The sequence below is a fragment of the Crassostrea angulata genome, chromosome 7 (assembly GCF_025612915.1).
Source record: "Crassostrea angulata isolate pt1a10 chromosome 7, ASM2561291v2, whole genome shotgun sequence".
In the NCBI taxonomy this organism is placed as follows: Eukaryota; Metazoa; Mollusca; class Bivalvia; order Ostreida; family Ostreidae; genus Magallana; species Magallana angulata.
The window spans coordinates 14,901,751-14,920,978 of record NC_069117.1 but is presented as its reverse complement, the minus strand read 5'-3'; the positions used below and the strand labels follow the sequence as shown (position 1 = coordinate 14,920,978).

Sequence of the window (19,228 nt, the reverse complement as noted above, 5' to 3'; positions counted from 1 at the left end):
GACGAAAATGGATAGCAATAGGTCACCTGAATTTACTCAGGTGACCTAAAAATCTAAACAACCCAGTAAAAAATGGCCTGTTTGTGTACAAATATAAGCATTCCTTTAAGGTTCCTTGACACTGCGTCACTTTTACATTTTACAATAGTACTTAACAACAAGCCAACTAAAATACACCCATTGTGTGACAGTTTATACTGATAAATATATTGGTGACTACCGTATATCTGTAGCCAAATGGTTATAGATTCAGTCTCCTAGCCTACAGCAGACTTCGAATACAGCAGGAACTTTTGTTTTAATAAATAACGATAAATTTTAAAAAAAATTTCACCCCCAAAATTGAACTTTTTACTGTCAATTTTAAGATAAATGCATGCTAGAATTTCATATCTCTAAGACATATAGAAGTTTTGGCTTGTATGCGAAACTCTCCCTAAAGGTGTGGTGGACCCTTAACTTTTAAAACACTACTTTCTAATGCACTGGTTAACTACTTTTATATTATCTTAAATTCAAGTACTGTAGCTATAAAAAATATATTTTAGTTGTTCATTGATGTCTTTTGGTTAGAATTTGCTTGCACTCGCAGTGCAAAGTAACAAGAGTTTCCATGGCAACCTTCACATACATGGAAAAGCTGGCTGTGTGGCACGCAAAATTCACAAAAATGACCTAAACATTGTTTCACAGTTGATAAACTAGGTTTATCGGTTGTAAATTATAGTTAATTTTATAGTTAATGATGTTTATCTACATTTCACACCTGTAAACCATAGTTAACGCGACCATCTATGTTTCAGAAGTGTAAAACTATAATCAATACTGAAAATAACCATTTGCAATTGCAAAACAAAGATTATCTAATGAATAAAGTTTCATGATTATGAAACTATGAAAAATAACTCTTAACTATAAATCACAAATGTTAATTACAGTATACAGATATGAATCTATATTTATCAGTAAAGTCTATTGTTAACGTTATTTACAGACAGATTGACTTAGATTAGCATTCGTAAACTATAGTTTACAACCATTAAATATGGTTTTACAGATAAAAACTATAGTTCATGAATCATTAACTATAGTTTACGGTTTGTAAACTATAGTTAACAGTTAACTAAAGTTAATGGTTTGTAAATTATAGTTAACAGTCGATAAACCTAGTTTATCATCTGTAAAACTATAGTTAACATTGTATATCTATATTTTACATGTGCTAACCATTGTGTAATGCTAGCATCCATGTTTCAGAAGTGTAAACTATAATAAAAACTTAAATCAACCATTTGCAATTGCAAAACATAGTTTATCTGATAAAAATAGGTTCATGATTTGTGAAACTATGATTAACAAATCTTAATTATAGTTAACACATGTTAAGTATACTGTTGGTAAATTATAGTTAAAAATTGATAAACCTAGTTTATCAACTGTAACAGTGAACACCACCAGTGTAAAATGCCAATCTCAAGTTTACAAACCTGCTTTAATAAAGTTAATCCATCTTTTGCAATCTGGAACTTGTCCTCTTCCTTGGGCTTTTTTAATTTCTTGATCATTTCTGTAGCATTTTCAGCCATTTGTTGCTTATCTGCAATAGATTATTTCTTCAAGAGTTAAAATTTGGGGGTGGGGGGAGGGTGGGACTTGATTTTACTACCCAATTAAGGCCTATATGAGAGGTTCTCACTCTTACTCCTCTGGAAGTTTAAAAACAGATCAATCTATGAAATATCACTGGGACGTTTAAGTATAAATTTTATACAAACATGAAAAATTTCTAATCATTTGATCTTCACTGACAAGCATATAACAGTCAACCTAGAGCACCTACAGACATAGCAAACTCATTCACTGCACATCTTCTTGCTCTATATTGCGCAGATCTGGGGGGTGGGGTTTGTCTGAACTCCATCTGCAAAATTCAAACTTATGAACTTCCCTGACTAACAAAATTATCCCTTAGACACCCCTACCCTTTAGAAAAAAGGTCTGGATCTGCACATGCCATGTATTTGACGGGAATATAAGAGTAGAAAAGACAGTTATTTCTTAAACAACAGGCCCATGGGCCCACATTGCTCACCTGAGCAACAATAGGCATGATAAAATCAGCTTAATGGGGTCAGAATACAAAATATCTGGACAATGTAGTATAATGCATGTAGATCCTGTTTAAATAAAATCCATTTTCCCACCTGGATATTCCTATGGTTATAATTAAGTCCCTTTTCGAACAGGATGATTTCATCGTCATATTAGAAGTTGAGCATTGCAGTTCTTAAAAAAATCCTAAACAATTGTTTATGTATGGGATACAAACCTAAATTAAACTCTGAACCTTTTGTGAGGCCAAAGAATCTTCCAGGGGCCAAATTCTAAATAATTTTAATGAATCAGCAATATGTCAAAATGCTTGCATATAATTGAAACCATATATTAACAACTTTTCAGTTTCCATGAATAATTAAAATGTTTTACTTTGTAAAACTGGATTCCCAATGTGGCCCCACCCTACTCCTCAAAATCTGAATCTACATATGTACATAATCTGATGTTGCTTTCATCCAAGTTACAGCTTTTTTTGGCAAACAGTTTTTCTGAAGAAGATTTTTTTAGATTCTTCTTTATATATTCCTATGTAAAAATTCAAATGTTGATCATGATTTGAACAAACTTGAATCTCCCCTTCCTGAAGATGCTTCCACACAAGTTTCAGCTTTCCTGGCTGATTAGTTTCTGGGAAGAAGATTTTTAAAAATTTACTCTTTATATTCTTATGTCAAAATTCGATAACAATCGTGTAAAAATTTGACTTTGTATTGTGGCCCCATCCTACCTTCCAGGGTCATGATTTTTACAACTTTGAATCTACACTACCTGAGGATACTTCCACAAAGGATTCAGCTTTCCTGGCTGATTAGTTTCTGATAACTTTGAATACTCTTTGTCTAAGGGTGCTTTGTACAAAGTTTGGTTGAAATTGGCCCAGTGTTCTGGAGAAGATGTCGAAAATGTAAAGTTTATGGACAGACGGATGACAGACAAATCTCACTTGATCTTTCAGCTCAGGTGAGCTCATAATGCATGGATAGCAGATAAAAAAAATTAAAATGTTTACCTCTATGAACATTTGAGTTTCCAATGTCTGTTTTTTTGGAGTCTGCGACATCTATATCATTTAAGTGCCTGCGTAAAACCTGTGCCATTTTTTCAGTTCCAAATACGTATGATGTTTCCCATTCTGATTTTTTCAGAAGTCCCCCAAATTCTTCGCCACTTTTCCAGCGTCTGATGCACTGATTGGATTTTAAAGTAAATTATGTCATAACAATGATGATATAACAAATCTATATCCACCAGTACCATACTCAAATCAATACACAAGAAAATTCATCCATCTTCACTTACTTCATTTTGTAGTTCTCTAACACAGCACTGAAGCAGCTCAAGATTAGTTTCTTCCATCGAAGTCTGGTATGGAAAGTAACCTCTAAGTTGATTTTCAAGGGTCTTCTGTTGCTGTGTTTTGTCTGTCAGAAGATCTCAATTACTAATAATTCATACTGACAAGCAAACATAAACTGTAAACCAACTTTTATTTGTGACAACTTTATTTCGCAATTTAATGGTACTGGTTTTTGGGTGATTTATGTTCACCATTATGATGATTTCCTGGAAAAAGCTAGAGCACAAGAGACATTTGAGTACTGGTTTACGGCGAGAAATATTCACCACGTGGCTCTTGCAAACCTTGCTAAATTTCTTGCACACAAATAAAATTTGGTTTACAGTTCAAGTTCAGTAAATAGACACAAAATAATTTTTTCATCATCATCATGTACTTGTAACAATTTAAGTCTTGCGATAGCTATATTAAAGTTATGATTATGCTTCATCTTAATTACTGATAATCTATGTGACAAGAAACCGCCTTGCTAAACACAGTTCTTTGTCACAAAGTTTATTTTATGTATTTCTATATTGATCAGTTAGGCAAAATCTATTGTTTTGGTTTATTTAATCAGAATGGTTAAAAATTACTACTAGCGCTTTTCAGTTAATATACATGTACATGTTTTATATGGTAAGTAATAAACATAAAAGTATATACCCTTTTTGCAGATCACAACTGCAATATTAGTTTTTAGAAAGGGAACACATTATAGGTATTGACTGGGTATGAGGGCAACATAACTATGTTTTGTTGGATCTGAAGACAGAAATGTTGCTCAAGGCCAAAGGCAGAGGGCGACATTTCTATTTGAAGATTGAACAAATCAGAGATGTTGCCCCAATCCCAGTCAATAACTGCATGATTTCTTACAACCTGTCATTAAATTTTAAGCAGAAACCAGCCATGTTGCATACCCTTTTAGCTATTTCTGTACCACCAATATTGGACAATTTTACATTATAATTATAGCTGTGATGTACCGGTATTGGTCTAGCTAACAATTTTGATGTAGGACCAGCAGACTGGTCAACATTGGAAATGTCAAATGGGCTGAAGTAACATTCGTTTTGTTGGACTTTTTGTTGGTTAGAATAGTATAGAAGAATATTTATAAGGATTACATATACACGTAATTATTTCTCATACAACTATTAAAATCTATTTTGATAAATTCTAAACTTTCTGATATCTGTGTCCCTTAAAAATGCCAATTTGAAAATTAAAAAAAAAAATTTCTAAGGCATTAAAGTACCATCAAATGGTATCTAAATTTAAAGACTATGTTTTGTACCAGTAATATTGTAAATTGTCTTATTCTGAACATCCACAAACTTATATATTATTGATTAAGGTATCAAAAATCTGAATGTAGTCTTTTTAACCAATGTAACCATGCAATATAGTCTGTCAGTGAATCCCTCGTAAATAATTACCATTATTACCAGACTTCTCTTCATCTTCATAAGGCTTTCCTTTGTAGAATTTTGATGGTTTAATCTCCACTGTATCTTCTTTAAGTTTCCTAATCAAATTTTCCCACTTTTTGTTCTTTGTTTCTAAATTGTCCATACTGCTTCCAAGAACCAGTATAATAAGTTCATCTAAGTAAGGGTTGTCTATATCTAAAACAAACAGGCACACCAACACAAATTCAGTTAGATTATCCAAGTCTTCAATTTTCAATTCAACATTGAGCACCCTTTGAGTAATATCTTCCACACTTTCCTTTTCTTCCGCACTGTCATCTTGTTTTATCAATTTCAATTCTCTTAGAACTTGAATGCGAGTTTTCCCCCTTCTTTTGAAGATTTCATCTATCTTTTCTTTAGGAAATCCTGAGATTTTTTCCAACAAACGCTGCCTACTTGTCATGTTGATCTCCCGTGTATCCTAGTCTCACATTGAAATCACGTCTTTCATGAAACCTAAAGGAAAAAAATCTCTTAAATCAAAATGTTGTAATATGTGAATTTATGCAGATTAACATACAAAAACTCAAGATTTAAACTGGTACCATAAGCATGCACAAATAACGCTACTTGTTTAATATATATAAACAATCATAATTTGAGTTACCGGTAAATGCCTGATACTGCACAAAAATGCAAATTTAACAATTTCTAGCTGTAACCATTATAAATTACTTTGTTGTAGCTTATAAAACTAAATCAGTCTTCACAAAGTACCTAAAAAGAGAAGAAATTTTCATAGTATTTGGCCCTGCCCTTGCCACAGGCCGGCTTCCTCAAGGAGCTATATCATTACTTATTAGGTTAGTTACTGACTCACTATGGAAATATATTGGGTTGGTCAATCTTGTAGATGGCGAGGCGAAGCCGAGCCGTCTATGAGATTGATCAACCCTTTATGTTTCTGTAGTGAGTCACTTACTAACCTAATAAGTGTTTTGTTTTCCCAAGGACAATCAAGGGACATATTTAATCACAAATAACGATGACCTACGCAACGCAATGTACAAGACGCCCAACATCTTGTCCAATTTAACTCATTTAAACTCTTCAAAATTATCATCTCACCTTTCAAATACTCTTTAAAAATCTCCCTTTGCTTCACTCATGTTTACTGACAATGTTTTGTTGCCGTTCAATTTTAAACGGTTTTTTCTTTTTTTCCTCTGCTTAGAATTTGAGCCAATTTTGACGCTGCCACTTTGTTCTGCTCCAAACACAACAATGTGACGTCAATATTCAAAGGGCAACTACTCTAACTTCAAAGAATTTCAAAGGGCAACTACAATGTACTCAAATACTTTTAAAAGAACTTACGGCATGCGGTTTCTGTTTTAAATACTATGAATGTCAAAATGAGTAAGTGAAGCATCGGCCAATGAAGGCCATATTGCCCAATATTAATTCTAACGGCGAACCTACATAGAAATATATGAGGCAATCACGTTTTATGTTTATAACAATGAAAGTGTGGCATTTCAGTCCAAGGGAAAACAAATTAATATGTATTACAATTTTGCTTGAAGCCTTCTTGCTATAAATACTATGTATTGGTATATATACAAATTACCTGCCCAATGCCCAAAACCAATCTAAATAAAACTTCCATCCATCCCTAGTTATCATTATATCAAAATGTATCGATGTAGGCAGAAGTTCTAATTCTAATTAGATTGGCCCAAAACTCAAAAGATTCTGGATATTGAATTTGAAATAAATGTTGTAACCATTAGTACACTTATTCTAAAAGAGGCTAGGGCAAAGGATTCATAAATTTGTTTCAGATCCATATTAGAAACAAATAAAAATCCCTTAAAGTTTGCATCATACTATGCATTGTCAGTTTTCTAGCTGTCCAATTTCTCTGTTCAAATTGAAAATCTTTCAAATTATCTAAAACATAATAATTGCAATCATATTTAAATGCATCAAGCACTTTTAATCCATCAGTGCAGTAGCAAATCCTTTAATCCTTTCTCTTAATTCTTTTATCAAATTGCTTGTGTATTTACCCATGCAAAATTCATTACGTCACAAACTTGTCATTCACAGAATAATCACTGGCAATGAAAAACAAATTTGTTGGTATCTTTAAAATAAAGATTTTATTTATTCAGATACATTTCATATTAATTATAAAAAAACAATACATTTAAATATGGTGCAAAATCATATATTTATCATAGATGATATAATGTCCTTCCTTTGGTGGTTTAATGTGGGTATGAATTAGGTAGCTACAATTGTAGAAAAAAATTAATCCTCAGTCAAAAGACTTAAAATAGTTTTTGTTTTATTAAGCACTTTCCTAATAGCTTTATAAACCACCAAAGAAAGCACTGAAAACTAGCATCTCTCTCTCCTTCTCTCTCTCACTGTACGAATTTATCTTCTGCACTTATCCATATAAAGTAAGCAAATGCATATAATTATATTATTTTTATTTGGTCAATAAGTGCCTTGCAATATAGGGTTTTATAAACTGAATGCTGCTAAATAATGCCTTTGAAACTTCGTCATGAAGATCAAAGTATGTAACAATTTATACATAGACAAAATGATTGAACCTAATTAGATCCTGATTCAGCTTTGTCATAATCAAGCTACATGAAATTCAACACAATCATTTGGGAAAAAACACCGGTAATCAGTATAAATATATACATTATAAAATACAATCATGGTCATGTTAAAAGTTATGTATTATATTCCTGATTAAGTAGGAATATAAATGTAAACCTTTCAGTACTTTGTGTAACTTAACATATACCGGTAATATACCGATCAACATATGTATGCCAAAACATTAAATAACAAGAGATGTTTGTGAAACACTTATGCCCCCCCTCCCTTGGAAACATCTGCAAAGAAAATGAAGGGAAACTGCAAATAATCACATCATATACAGGTCAGGCAGAAAACTATCTGACTAAATTTGAATTGCTTTACTTCAAATCAATTTAATACAGGTTATGTCCCATTAATGGTCTTGATCTCTTAGTCATTATGATTTGATAACACTTGAAGATTTCCTTTATTTGTTAGCTAGTTTGGTGTACATCCATTTCTGGTTTGTATTCATAAGAAAAATATTATTCTATCTACAATTAATTCTTTTACTAAAGTATTAACTTTGAACCCAATGTGGTCTTTTGCTAGGTAATATTTGAAAAAAAAAAACTCACAGAAAAGTTTTGTTCACAGTCTCCATGAAAAAATAAAATTGGTCTAATGGTTTGAGATATATGAATGAAGAAAGGAGGCAAAAAAAACCTTCAACGCCCAGGGCATAATTGATATGGCAACTGACTTCTAACAAATATCATTCAGAACAGATTTTGGCGAGCTAAAACATTTGAAAATCACTTAGGTCCAGACCTCAGATATTGGCTGGACAATGTTTATACTACAAAGGTATATAGGTAAATCTAGTGGTATTTCATTCTTTGACCTGAGAACAATTGCATACATGTAATGATTTTCACTGGCGAGTTGTCAAGCATTCCATTCAAATCATAAAATTGATATTTACAAATAAAAAGAATTGGACACGGATAAAGCAGAAGTCAAATGGAAAAAAAATTATTGTACAAAAATTTTGAAATACATGTACGAGGGTCAATCAAAAAATACGAAGACTTTTGTCATAGCTATGTTACTTAACGTCAAATCATTACTAAATTTGGTAGACATAATTTAGCAATAGTTTCAAACAATTTGCAAGAAAAAAAATTAATAAATTCCCTTATTTCTAAGAATTATTTAGAATCTAATCCTGCAAAAATAAGGTCACGGCGCACGGTCAAGATTTGTGTGATGTCAACAATAAACCATATAATGTTTAAAGTAATATCTCTATGAATTGGGCTTAAAACCAAATAACATTGAAACCTCAAATTAAGTATAGTCATGGTATTCTATGTACCAAATAATGACAGGATATATTGTTTTGTCAAACATATATTAGTAACTAAAGACAATAAGTCCTCTTTAGAATTGACTAAAAACATCGACGTCGCCGGACGTCACGGCGCAACGAGAAGTACAAACAAAATAGATTTAACTCACAAAAAAGCCGATACAAGCTATGAAAATGCTCAATGGTGCAAAAGATAAGGCAACAATTATTTGCAAGTTTGTGTTTAACTGTAATAATTTTGTTGGGGGTGGTGGTCATTGTATTTTGAATATAAAACAGTCCAAAAGAGAGTAAAATATCTGTAAATATTTGGTCAAAAAATAAGTAACGTCAACCGACGTTCAGGTTTATCCCTACTGTACGCTAAGAGATACACGGTTAGAAAATGACAAATTTGAAGAACTAACTAATGATTCTTGAATAAATGTGTGCAAATAAGATGTTAAGTGGTTCAGTGCCATTTTAAATTGTTAGGAGAAAGGCACAAGAGACTAAGCGCGATATAAAGATGGGGTATATCTATAAACTGTGCGTGTTTTATCTTGACGTCATGTTTTAAACGTTACCGTGCGTCGTGGTGACAAAACATGTTGTTTTTAAAAAGGGGTAACAAAAATACCGTTTCATCAAATGGACTAAAACTTTGCATATCAATAACATAAATGTTGGTGCACAGATTAATTTGTTAAGTATGACTTTCATTAAAAATATATGATAGACAGCCACATTGTCTTCGTATTTTTTGATTGACCCTCGTAGTACCAATCAGACCCTACCTAACAGATAGAAGACCCTAACTAAACCAGGCGAGTTTACTTTTGGGGTTTAAATAGTGTTAAATTTACTCCGAGTTTGCTAAGGCAGACCCAGAGTTAACACCGAGTAAACCCAAAGTAAACACAGAGTAGACCCAGAGTGGGCACAGAGAGTAACCAACAATGTAAACACCTGAAAGCAGACGCTACATGTGTACTTGGAATAAACTGTAAATATATTATATTTGGCATGTACGATATTTGGCGAAAATTAGTTTTTGAACAAGTTGGCGTGGATTTGAATTGGCTTATTCCACAATTTAACTATAATTATTCTTATACATTATATATATGCATTTAGCAATGTACTTGATTTAGTAGAACCTGCATTCTGCCAAAAGCGCTATATAGAATACACAGTCAAATGTAGTACGTTTACAGTGCAAGGGGCAGGGCTTACAGTCTGTAAAATGGTAAGATAAAAGATGGGTCTGCTTCACACTTTAGTGCATACTATACTCTGTCTCAAGATAATCCTCGGTTCACATTTTGATTAGTTACACAATACAGAGACATAAATTTATTTATGTCTTTGCTCTTTATTATAAATAAAACAAGGTTCAAATGATGTTCATTCAAAAGTGTTAAAAATTTCCAAGATTTCGCAGTTGAAACGCCCCCTTTAGCTTAACAGGTTTTCATACACTGTTAAAAAATGTGATGTTTAATAGGATTAGACAATCTGGGCAGCAAGCCCAGATGATAACTTTGAAAACTGCGCGAGGTATTTCGAGTGACTTCCGAATGGAGAAAAGATGTAAGCATTCCCAGATATAAATCTCTGTATTAAAAAAATCTGTTTTCTTTCCTGGGAATTTTTTTGACTGAAAAATGATAATGTGTCAATGAAGATATCTTGGAAATTTTCCCTTTTATCGATTTCAATTGCACTTCTTTCACAGGTATGTGTATTTTTATTAAAAATTCATTACAATATTTGCAATTGGAAATAACTTTCCAATTTCATACTTAAACTTAGGAAATGAAAATTGAGTTATTCCCCTTTTCAATAAGCCTTATAAATCAATGTAGCTGCAAATGGATTATGGTAATTAATGCACCAAAACCTGAAAAATCAGCAAATTCATGTGATGAATTTTTTTCTTTGCCCCAAAAAAACAACCTCTGACCTAAAGAGAAATATAGGCATGCAAACAACTCCCAACATACTGACAAACAGTTGAAACATTGTAAAGCTATTAAATACCTTCTCTTCAAAGGGAGTGTATGTTACAATTTTTCCTTGTACCATGAATGCATTTAATTAATGAATAAGGAATCGCTTTTTGAGTATTATGAGGTGATAATTTAGGTTGGGGCATGATCAAATCCAATAATGCCCGAAGGGCTTTATGATAGATTTAATCACGCCCCGTCCGAAATTATTACCTCATAATATTCAAAGAATGATTCCTAATTACTTATATTCATATAATTTAAGCCATCGTATGATTGAATGTTTAAATATACCCTAAATAAGCAAACCCCGCTGGAGCCTCAATTTGGCGGCATTTGAAGTTATGGGTTATATTGTACAAAATCGATACATAGTGTTATCACAGGCAAAGGCACTGGAAAAGGTAAAATAATATATTCAAATCAAAAATATTTGATACAAACAGTCATGTAGATGCCATGGTTTTGCAATAACATCCATATACTGGTACAAACTTGCATAAAAAACACATACTTAATTTGGTGAACATGCAGTTAACAGAGGCATGCTCAGCAGAGTGGGTGCCTGTGTGCACTCTCCAAAATTTTTGTTGTGGGTATAAGGGATTTTGGCAAGCACCTACGACCACTTCCTCTGTTGAAAATGCCTCTGGTTTGTTGTGATTGAGAAATATCAGCAACAATAATGTTCTGAAGCTAAAGCCAAAAAAATTCTTAAATAAAATAAAAATTGGTTTACAAAACATATATACTGATTTCAAGGCACATGATATCAAGGCAATTAGTAATTACAGAAGTTATTCGTCGTTTGGTTTATCTTTGTTTTTTTGCTTCTTTGGTGGAAATTTCAGTTGCTTACAAAACTGGTCTGTTACTATTGGCAACCTTGGACCTGAACTCCATGATTCATCTTGCAGATCCCAATTCATTTTATTATCAATGAATTTTACCAATTTTAAATTGGTTCTTAATATTATCTCATTGATGTCAATCCTTTCTTGGCTACTGGCTTCTTCCTTTTGTACATTGTCAAAAGTTTCACATAATGTTTTGATGAATGTGCTGCATTTTAAGGCAGGATAGTTCCTCTTTCCAGAGGAGTTCTTTCCAGAGGAGTTCTTTCTTAAACCAGGATGCCAGTCATATTCCCCTACAACAAAAACAAAATTCTTCATTGTAATGGTGTAAATATCAAACAATTGTAATTCCTGTATATTAAACAATTAGTGTTTTGTATTCTGTATGTTCATATGTGTGCATGATGATCAAGGGCATATATCAGAAATATATGGGTTAGCAATTTTGATATGAAGTGCAGATACCTGTTAAGTACCTGTATATCAAAATTTAAGTCTTCACTGAATGTAGGCCTTGATAAAAGCTACATATGCAGGTAAGAAATAGTCCAATCCACACTTGGCAAAAGTTGTTTCTCTCTTTGCACGGTCAACCAAATTGTCAAATGGGAAAAACCAAACTTTCCCTTTCTTTTATGCAACCAAATATTTGGGCATTCTTTGATGAAATCTCTTTGAATTTAATCTATTCCTTTGAGTGGGTTGCTCCATCCTGGGGCAATCAAAATACAGAATGGAAACAGATTTTTAATGTTAAATGCGAAAATGCGAAATTAAAACCTAAAAAGTACATAGGCTTCTGTGAGAAACCTATGGGCTTTTCCCCAAAGATGGTGACCAAGGGACATAACTTTTGTAAAGTTAGGATTGGTCTATAAAGCTAAAGTAGTTTTCTTATGAATTCTATTAAGACTAGATGTTTCAACAAAACACAAGCACAATAATGAAATAAATTCACACATGTACCCATTTAGAGAGTTTCTTGTATTCTTGCATTTCTGGTTCAATTAGGTTATTAAGAATACATCAAGCCTTAATGACAGGATCTTCATTTGTACTACTGTATGTTTTTACTGGGTTTTTTTTTTTAAATGAAATGTCAACTTCCCAGTAAACTATGTGCAAAATATAAAGTAAATTGACCGGATAGTTTATCTGTTTGCCACGCTCATATTTATATTAGGAATTAATATCTGGGTTAAATTGTAAGAAGCAACCCTCACGAATTTGAAAATCTCACTTTTTTCAGACAGTTTTGAACTACCGTGTAGGAAATTATAACAAAAAAATTGGTGCTCGCAATTTTATATTCTCACAATATGATACAAAACAGCGGAATGGTGGGGTTAGGTAATCGCGTAAAATAAGGAATTTATAGTACACTTTAGTAAAAACTGATACTTGAGCAACAAACCCTGGCTGTTTCTAGATCAAAACAGACAGAAAAAAGAAAAACATATATTTTCTCCTCCATTTCATCAATATTTATGAAAATTATATGATCTTCATGACATCATATTTATATCATGATATATTTTGGATAGTTTGCTTTTATATCTTAAATTTTCTACAGGATTTTAACTATCTTTATCCTTTTTTTTAAAGCTTTCTTCACAAATTTAATTTTGGAGCAAAAATTGCATAATTCTGCATGTTGTCCTTTTGATTTTTTAACCAATTGATATTGAAAATATCTAATATTACAAATTTTACAATTTTTGCCCCCCAAAAAATGTTTGGAAAGATAAAATATAGAAGTCTAATCAAGTTTCGAACTCATAACATACAGATTAATATGTCATGCTCTTATCCATCGCGCTATGCTGTTAGGAAACAATTTTGGGAAAGAAAATAATATAGAGGTGTCTCATACCCCGTTAACACCTATGCTATAACTACACCATATGTACATCTTTGGATACCATATTTTGACTTCATTTTACCTGAGATATTTGATTCGTAGATCAGAATATCTGCCTCCTTTGGCCAGCGTTTAGTTCCAGCAACACTAGGTTCTTCATCACGAAACAAATGCTTTCCTACAGGTCTTAAGTTTACATCACATGTCTGAAAATTAGCAAAAGCAACAAATTTTAAATGTTCTATGTAGTGTACAGAAAAGAAAATGTGAAGTCGAGCAATCTGATTTCACCAATAATTTCACATAAATGAAGCATGTTTCATATACTCTAATAATTCTTAAAGGTTTCAATAATGTATTCTAACCTGAACAATAAACAACTTTGGCTTCTGAATGAGATTTTTAACGTCCCTGAATTTTGATATGATAGTGGACAGTGATTTTTTTTCTCCCTTCCTATTATAAAAATATCCTGGGCCGCCAAAAGCTAACAAAACACACACAAAGACACTGTCTTCTTTGAAATTTTCTATAAAAGTAGAAAAAAAAGTGTTACATGTATTAGATATGGAACATCTAGGTTTAAGAACTTGGGTAAAATCCTTACGAAATAAATATCAGTAGAATACACTGTATTTTCAATTCAAGCACATACTGTATACAGGAAAATATTCACCCCATTTTATTTTCACCTCTTTCATCCTCATTTTCAGAAGGCGAATTTAAGACTGGGTGAATTCAAAATAATTTTTTAAAATATTAAACGGTGTTTATTTCATATACCGTAGTATGTATTCTTAACAGTGTTTGGGCAAAGTCAAAACCAATTGTAAATGTAGAAGGGTGATAATAAAAAGCACAAGACAAAAGTAACCCTGTATACAGTAATAAACAGAGCAAGGGTTATTGCAAATATCAATGAACCTTATACTTATAACAAAATTTTCAAATAAGATAATGAATTATCACATTCAAATCAATAGGTGATACATAGGCATCGGAACCAGGGGGTTCCCCCTCCCTCCATCCCACTGTTTTGCAAAGTTATACTTAACCGAATAACCTTTTTTTAATTTCTTATTTTTTTTTGCTTGCCCCTCACTTTCAATTTGCTTCCGATGCCACTTGATAAATGTAATTGTTTTCATCAATCTTTCTTACTTGGGTTTTCTGTGTCAATATATTCTTTTATTTCTTCATCTAAATTTTTTTCATTCATTTCTCCTATTTCCTTATGCCGGTAGTCTTGTCCACTAAATGCTCCTTTAAGGCGCTCAACTTCCCTCTTAGCCCCTGTTCGAAATTTCTTAACAGAGCATCCTCTGCTTATACTCTTCAAAGTTTCATCTATGTTTATTATGAGGCAGGAACCACAATAACCAGAGTCTTCATTGAATTGAAATTTATATTCTCCATTCGCATTTGTTTTTGAAGATTCTTCAGACATCTAAAGGAAAGTGTTAATTAAAGGCAAACAGCTGGCTGAAACCTTTTATAAAAAACTTCTGTGAATTCCACTTCAATTTCGATTGGAAAGAAATTCTCAAGTATGAAACCACACAAGTGATTTTACCAAAACTGCACGGTAATTTTTTGAATTAGATGCTTAAATGCTGAATATTTTATGGAATGAATTTAATTTCTATCTATGTTATACAATATACCGGTAACTTAACTTTGGGCAGTTTACACTTTATAAATGGCGCAGGTGTTCCAGGTTATGTTATATTCATATAACATATTATGTAGAAATTAAATTAATTCCTTATAGTCTAATTTTCTACTTCAAAAATCAGAAAACAAGATATCTGTGAGCCAATGCTCACTAGTGATACCCCCGCTCTGATGTGAATATGCAAAATAAGCAAAGTCGACATTTAACAGAAAGCTGGCATCCGATTGGTACAGAAATATATCCAACAATATGGCATGCCTAAACAAATAGTGTGTTAAAATTTCAAGCATCTGCGATAAACAGCTGCTGAGAAATCTTTGATGAAAATTTGTTTGAAAATTTTGGCTAAAATAAACAAAGTACTCATTTAACAGGAAGATGACGTCCGATTGGTACAAAAATATATCCCACAATATGGCATGCCTTAACAAACACTGTGTAAAAATTTCAAGCATCTCCGATAAATAGCTGCTGAGAAATCTTTGACGAAAATTTGTTTGAAAATTTTGGCAAAAAATAAACAAAGTCATTATTTAACAGGATGTTGACGTCTGATAGATACAAAAATATATCCCACGATATGGCATGCCAAAACAAATAGTGTGTTAAAATTTCAAGCATCTGCGAAAACTAGCTGCTGAGAAATCTTTGACGAAAATTTGTTTGAAAATTTTGGCTAAAAATAAACGAAGCCCTCATTTAACAGGAAGTTGACGTTTGATTGGTACAAAAATACATCCCAAGATATAGCATGCCTATACAAATACTGTGTAAAAATTTTAAGTATCTGCGATAAACAGTTGCTGAGAAATCTTTGACGAAAATTTGTTTGAAAATTTTGGTTAAAAAATAAGCAAAGTCGTCATTTAACAGGAAGTTGACGTCCGATTGATACAAAAATATATCCCACAATATGGCATGCCTAAACAAATAGTGTATTAAAATTTCAAGCATCTGCGATAAATAGCTGCTGAGAATTCTTTGACGGAAATTTGTTTGAAAATTTTGGCAAAAAATAAACGAAGTCGTCATTTAACAGGAAGTTGACGTTTGATTGGTACAAAAATACATCCCACGATATAGCATGCCTATACAAATACTGTGTAAAAATTTCAAGCATCTGCGATAAACAGTTGCTGAGAAATCTTTGACGAAAATTTGTTTGAAAATTTTGGTTAAAAAATAAGCAAAGTCGTCATTTAACAGGAAGTTGATGTCAGATTGGTACAAAAATATATCCCACGATATGGCATGCCTTAACAAACACTGTGTTAAAATTTCAAGCATCTCCGATAAATAGTTGCTGAGATAAATGCGACAGAAATTTTTGTTACGGACGGACAGACAGACGGACAGACGGACGGACAGACGGACGGACAGACGGACGGACAGACGGACGGACAGACAGACACACAAGGGTAAAACAGTATACCCCCTCTCCTTCGGAGCGGGGGTATAATAAGGCACATTTAATAGTAAAATGAGGTTAATTTGTTCAAAATTTAATGTAAAGCGGATTAATACGTTTTGCAAGCCTGTTGTAATCTGATGTTGGCAAGTTATATGATATATGTGAAAAATTTGTTCAGCCAATCAAATGAGGCTTAACAACCAGAATTAAATTATATTTAAAATAGGAACGACGCATTGAATATTAATTTGGCTTAAATGTGAATATCAATTGAAATCATATTTTGATTGACAAGAAGTCTATTCCATTTATTAAAAAAACCTTAATTAAAGAGTATGGCACGCCAAAGTCACAAAAATGAACTAAACATAGTTTCACCAGAGACATAAATAACAGATATTGGTAACTCCGCCATTAACGTGCTTTGTTGTTGAAAAATGGTATGGGACCAACCTAACTTTGAGAACTACATTTTAGTAACCGAGATAATGATCTTAAACCAAAAATATATTGTTTTAATGAAAAATATACATAGGTTTTAGACATTTGTGAAACAAAAATTTAAAAAATAAGATTAATATATAGAAAATATATTGGCCAGCTATAAAATATTGACGCAATCTCAGACGATGGGTAATCAACTGCCTCCTAAAACTCCTCTTTTAATATTGTTTATATAACATAAACTCACGAAAATATAATATTTTAAATGTTTTGGTAATAGGTTTTAGCTGTTTATATTTGGAGATAATTGTTTATTAGAAAGATATACTGATTTATACTGGGAACACTTTACAATAGGAACCGCGGGATTTCGCGAGAATTCGATCAGTAGCCAATCTCTGTTATTATTTATGTCTCTGGTTTCACAGTCTAAAAACTTGGTTTAATAAAGGTTGTAAAACTTAGTTTATCTGATAATTTGTGAAACTATGATTAACAACTCTTACCTATAGTTAAATAATGTAAATTAAAGTTTACAGATGTGAATCTATATTTATCTGCAAAATCTATTAACAATTATCTACTGACAGAAAAACATAGATTTGTATTCGAAAACTACCAGTGTGCAACCAAATCTCACCGAGTACCATTCTCCCCAATGCATTGATTACGTCATTTTATCAACACATCAAGTTATGAACGAAACATCTGTAATTATGCATTGGCAAGAAATGGTCACAGGCCAATATAGTTTAAATACAACTGATAAATATGGTTTTACACATAAAAACTATAGTTAATGAATTGTTAAGTATAGTTTGCAGTTCATAAACTATAGTTATATCAATCGATAAACCTAGTTTATCAACTGTGAAATTATGTTAAGCTTAAGCTCATTTTTGTGAATTAAGCGTGGCGCCATAAAAGGGTGGCCCATGGGATACCGTCTTTTCATAATCATCGTATGTTTTCAACTAATATTCTGTTATATCAGGGACGTATGTACCGTACTAATTATTAAACAGAGTTTTAAAAACTTGTCAAGGCTCGCGTGATAGTTTGTGAAATAAACATGGCGAATGTAGAAGTTGCTTATCCCGTTAGTATATACGTCCCTGCATGGTTATACATTGTATGAATTTCATTGGTGTTATTCACTACTTTTTATTTTAAATTGGTCTAGTGTAAATCAACTACACTTCTCAAAATCGAAACTTTTAGTTTTAAAAAATTAAAACGAAAGTACAATTACAAAACTACTTTTAAACAACGATTTTAAATGTCTATCATTCTTTCCATGCTTCAACAACGATCATTAAAGTATATTTGCAATATACACATATACATAAATAAATGAAAACACAGTTAGGTCCCACCTTTTACAATTTTCTTAAAGTCACGGTGTCTCCCCTAACTTGGTTTGGCAATCATTGTTGAAGGGACGATAACTCTAATCACGTCACGGGTGACTGAATCACGATTACATCATTTCCAAACAAAAATGTTTCTATTTAAATTAGAACCCCCCCCCCCCCTCAAAAAAATAAAAAAGAGTTCCAGGGATATACATGTACGTGAACAAATGTAAAAAAAACCCAAACAAACAAACAAACAAAAGTCAGTATGTAGGGAAAATGGAATTACCGGGAAAATGAATAGTTCTAAGATTGCGATTTTTTTTGTATGTGCGTGGGATGGGGTGGGGGTCAGTGCTTGGGGACAATGTAAATTGCACATTGACCTATATTATTATTTGGTACTTATGTAATCTAACGTTATAGAAGGGAAATGGCACACTGACACTCCCCTCCCCCCCCCCCCCCTTCGAATTGCAAGTTTCTTATAGCTAAGGCCTATATAATATTTTTTTTTAAAGTTTCGGTTTTAGGAAACAAGAAATTACTTAGATCTGTATAAAAACTATATAAATTATCACCAAATATAATGTCGATATTTTTAGACTATTTTTCTATGCATTGCATGATTCTTGATTATAAAACTGATTTGTACTTTGCCATGGTTTGGTGTTTTCGTATATATATTTTTTTAAGGAAACTGTCCTACGCTTTTCTTTTCTATGACTCTAATGTATAAATATTAGAGAAACATGAAAAAATTCGAATCAAGTTAGAAAGCAT

The 19,228-nt window shown here is 32.3% G+C and overlaps 1 protein-coding gene across 6 annotated transcripts in view; it reads right to left on the bottom strand.

Moving 5' to 3' along the window:
- The window catches only part of LOC128157120 (uncharacterized), a 93,986-nt gene extending 75,437 nt beyond the window's left edge, over positions 1–18,549 (bottom strand). For 5 of the 6 annotated variants that reach the window (XM_052819500.1, XM_052819504.1, XM_052819503.1 and 2 more), the window contains exons 1-5: positions 18,467–18,549; positions 4,897–5,388; positions 3,418–3,539; positions 3,128–3,305; positions 1,488–1,597 (exon numbers count right to left, since the gene is read on the bottom strand). In XM_052819500.1, the coding sequence (XP_052675460.1) occupies positions 1,488–1,597; positions 3,128–3,305; positions 3,418–3,539; positions 4,897–5,335 (849 nt within the window). In that variant the 5' untranslated portion in view covers positions 5,336–5,388; positions 18,467–18,549. The remainder of the gene's footprint in view (positions 1–1,487; positions 1,598–3,127; positions 3,306–3,417; positions 3,540–4,896; positions 5,389–18,466) is intronic. The other variant, XM_052819502.1, reaches the window with a different exon arrangement.
- Between the last annotated feature and the right edge of the window lie 679 nt (positions 18,550–19,228).